Consider the following 4,049-nt stretch of genomic DNA (forward strand, 5'->3'; position numbering starts at 1 on the left):
CAATTTGACATTAAACCCTAAAATGTGAAGTACGTTATTTTTCGATTTTTCATTTTCTTAAAACAAATTATTGTTTAATTGGTCCTAAATTGTAAATGCAAATGCAACACATATATTTTTGTATTTTTCTTAATTAAAGTAAAAATGAACATGCACAGACAAGTACAAATGAATCACAAGCAACGCAAAACTATTTTATTTTGAATTTTTTGGGAGTAGTTCTTGTAGGGCAAAAATCACGTGCTCACAGGAGCCACTGTCGCCAGCCTATATTAAGATGTCGTATCGACCCCACGCGTAAGAGCCACTGTCGCCAGCCTATATTAAGAGGTCGTACCGACCATACGCATAAGAGCCTAAGAGCCAGCTTAAAATTCAAAAACTTAAGGGTCAATGAGCTTGAGTCGAAATCCGACTCGAAGACTGAGCCCGAAATAGTTAACTAAAAACGCCTAAAGGCAAACGTGTAAGAGCCTATGAGACAGCCCAACGAGCCTCAGAGCCTATTTGCAAACCTAAGGGTTTTACCTCAAAGACCAGTTGACCTCGCCAATCATCAACGAACGTACAAGTTCAAAACAAAGAAAGACAGAATCAAACAAAGGGAAATTCATGGAAGGAGAAAACCGAAAGATTTCTTTATTTATACACATATGAAACAATGCAAGGCTATATTCGCAAATGCTCTCTAAGAGCCCTGTATAAAGAATCAAAACAAAAATCCTAATCTACTTTCCCCTCGGGGACTGTAGCCCCATTGACCTCTTCTTCATCATCTTCGGCATCGGACGAAGGAAGTTAGCGTCAAATTCGTCCGCCTTTACCTGCTTTATCTCTTCCGAGAGATCGAAGCCCCTAGCATGGATCTCCTCGAGGGTTTCCCTCCGAGATTTGCACCGAGCATATTTGTTGCTTCTGCTCTCTCGATCGGAAGCCCCTCTTAGTTCATCTAGAGCGATAACAGCGTCTTTTAAATATATGTCCACTTTCTTGTCGGCCTTAGCCCGAATCTCTTTGGCTTCAGCCCAGGCATCCACGACCTTGGACTTCATCTCCAAAAGGTTGGACTCGAGCCTTACAATCCTGCTCGTCTGAACCGAGCTATTTTCACGGGCATTCCAGAACTGCACCTCGAGGGCAGACATCTTGGCCAGAGCTTTCTTCTTGGCCGCAACATGGGCATCTATCTGAGCCCTTGACTCGTTACGCTCATGCTTGGCCTGGCCAACCTTGCTCCAAAGGCGTTCCAAATCCTCCATCTTGCTTTGCAACTAAAGTATCAAAATATTAATCTCTAAGGATTGAAGAAGGAGCATGCATTCCCTCGGCGTAAAAGTTACCTGTTTCTCAAGGTGGCTTTCATAGTTCAGGCTTCGATTCGCCTTGTACCGAAGGTGCCTCAATTCTTTTTCCTTTTTATCACAAAGAAGACTGAGGTATTTCTCCCCATCCAAGGCTTTCCTTAACTGGGCTTCACAGCGAAGCAGCTCGGACTTGAGCTTGTCAAAGACCTATGAAAAAGAGGCTCAATGAGAAAATGAAAATGTAAAATCAGAAGATCAACAAAGTCGACCAAATCTCACCATGGAAAAAAGTTGTTGAGCCTCCTCAAAGGTTGAGCGTGCATCTACTGTCCTGGTCTCATCGGCCCCATTTGAACCGATCTTGGTGGGGACATGGTTGCTCGAGATCCCCCTTGATTTAGGCGGCCCCTGGTCTCGAACATCCCTCGAAGTACCTTTGACATGGGGCGAGCATGATGGCTGAACACTTGTATCCCTCGAAGTGCCTTTGGCAGGAAATAAAGACGGCGACAAGGGAGGAACCACTTTTCTAAGGCCAGAAGCCTCAGATGCCGCAGGATCAGCAGATACATCTTCTTTGAGCCTTCGAACAGGGCTTGCCTCGCTATGAGCACCCTCATCCTTCGAGGATTCCTTCTGTTTGTTATCGGTACTCGACCCCAAAGCCGACGATTCTTCCTCCTCCCCGAGGGGGCACGGCCTCATCTCAGAAAAATCTTCAATGCCTACGGTGACAAATATAGTACACATAAAAGAAAGCACCTTTCAAAGAAATCAATCCACATACCACATACCGTGATGTTTTGCCTCCCATCTACCCTTGACCAGATCCCACCACTTATGCTCATCGTAAGTCGAGCAAACTACCAGTTTTTGAGACCAATCCGCCAGGTCGAGAACCTCGTATGGAATCCACGATATTGATGCAAAAAAGAAAAGAAAAAAAAGCATCTTTACAGAGTCTACCTCCACCATGGGCAAAAACAATAAGAATACAAGTGTACCACGTATGTATGAAATTCCATTTCTCAGGAAATGGAAGGAATTTCGCAGGGATAATATCGACAGTCCGCACTCGGACAAAATGACTCATCCACCCTCGGTCACCATCTTCTTCATTGTTGGAAACAAAGGGCCGAGTGGATCTATGTTTTAGAATAATCAGGCCTCGATGATGCAAGGGTCGGTACAGGCTAAAAAGATGGCTGAGGGTGAACTCGAGCCCGACCTTATCTGCGAAATACTTTATCATCACCACTATCATCCAAAACGATAGGTGAACCTGTGCCGTGGTAACCCGACATCTTCTACAAAATTCGAGCACGACCCTATCGAGAGGGCCCAATGTAAAGAGGTACATATATACGTTCAAAAACCTCTCGACATGAGCCATGATGCTCTCTTCCGGGGAAGGTACCTGTAGTACCACTTTTTCTCCCCATCTGCAGTCTTTTCTAACTGCCTCGAGGTGCTCCTACCCTATTGAGGAGATAAACCTCGATGCATGCTCTCGATGGCCCTGAACATTGGGAGGTCTCTCTAAGTCCCTCATCGAACAAAGCACCTCGAAGTTAGCTCACCAGATACCGGCAGTGTACCACTGACCGAGCGCGAAGCAGAGGCAGAACTCTCCTATCCTTGGTAAACAGGTTTGTATGTAGCAGCTATGGCTTTGATAAAATAAGAAAAATGAAGGTAAAGGCTTGGACGAAAGCTTTTGAAATGGTGAGAGAACTAGCACAAAAAAGAGTTCTATAAAAGGGATAGTTACTCAAAGTAGCGGAGTCCTAAGATAAGGAATAAGCAAATGCATATATAGAGCAAGTAGCAACTGTTCGTCTAACCTGAAGGCCAACTAACTCTGACCATATCAGTGCCATTTTTGGGGAAGTGTACCGGTGGGACCACCCCAGTCGCTTCACAACCATGTCACATAAATGATATTGTCATACAGCGCTCGGGAGCCGTTGAGACCCCGAGAATTTCTGTTATTGCAAGCATAGATTCTAGGAAGCTATCGGCCTAACCTCGAGATGGTACCCGATCTCAAAGGTCCCAATTACTCCAAGTATGGGCTCCGAAGAGCCGACGTCAAAATCCAAAGGCTAACTTCGGTAAACGATGAAATAAAAAATTCGAAGACATAAAGCAGAAAAATCTTCTTACATTACCAAAAATATATTTATAAGGGTTGTCTTTACAAGACCTTTCCCCCCGAGAATTTCATACACAAAAAAGAAAGGAAGACAACATGGGCCTATTCTTGGCCGTCACTACTCTCTGGATAATCTCCGGAACCCTCTTCCAAAGTGGCCGAGAATGTCGATTCTTACTCTAAGACTCGAGCTTCCTCAATCTCAATTGAGAGATCGAAGCCTTTGGCGCTTGCTTTTTCTAGAGCCTGCCTCCTTGCTTGAGAACGAGCGTAAGCAACAGCCCAAGCCAGCTTCTGCTTGGCCTTCTCCAATATCTCTCGGGCTCGTTCATTCGCAGTAGCGGCATCTTTCATATACGAAGACGCATTCTCTTCGGCCTCAGCTTGGCCATAGATAGTGCATCAGCTTCCTCGTGAGCATCTCATAGAAGACCCTGGGTCGATGCCAACTCCGCCCGCAAAAGCTCTCTCTCCGAGGTCACGACCTCATTTTACCCCCTCAGCTCGAGGATCTCCGCATCCTTGGCTACAACCTCTTCCTGAAGTTGCCCCACGAGGGCATCCTTTTGCCCGATCTGCAAAGGAAAAAC

The 4,049-nt window shown here is 45.4% G+C and overlaps 1 protein-coding gene across 1 annotated transcript; it reads right to left on the reverse strand.

Annotated features, from left to right (window-relative positions):
* Positions 1–728: 728 nt before the first annotated feature.
* LOC138877145 (uncharacterized) lies at positions 729–3,813 on the reverse strand. Its single transcript, XM_070156724.1, has 4 exons — positions 3,646–3,813; positions 1,584–2,066; positions 1,341–1,511; positions 729–1,271 (listed from the first exon to the last, which is right to left on the reverse strand). Exons 1-4 carry the CDS (start codon positions 3,811–3,813, stop codon positions 729–731), a joined length of 1,365 nt encoding a protein of 454 aa, XP_070012825.1.
* Between the last annotated feature and the right edge of the window lie 236 nt (positions 3,814–4,049).

Source organism: Nicotiana sylvestris, chromosome 1 (assembly GCF_000393655.2).
Source record: "Nicotiana sylvestris chromosome 1, ASM39365v2, whole genome shotgun sequence".
NCBI classification, from domain to species: domain Eukaryota; kingdom Viridiplantae; phylum Streptophyta; class Magnoliopsida; order Solanales; family Solanaceae; genus Nicotiana; species Nicotiana sylvestris.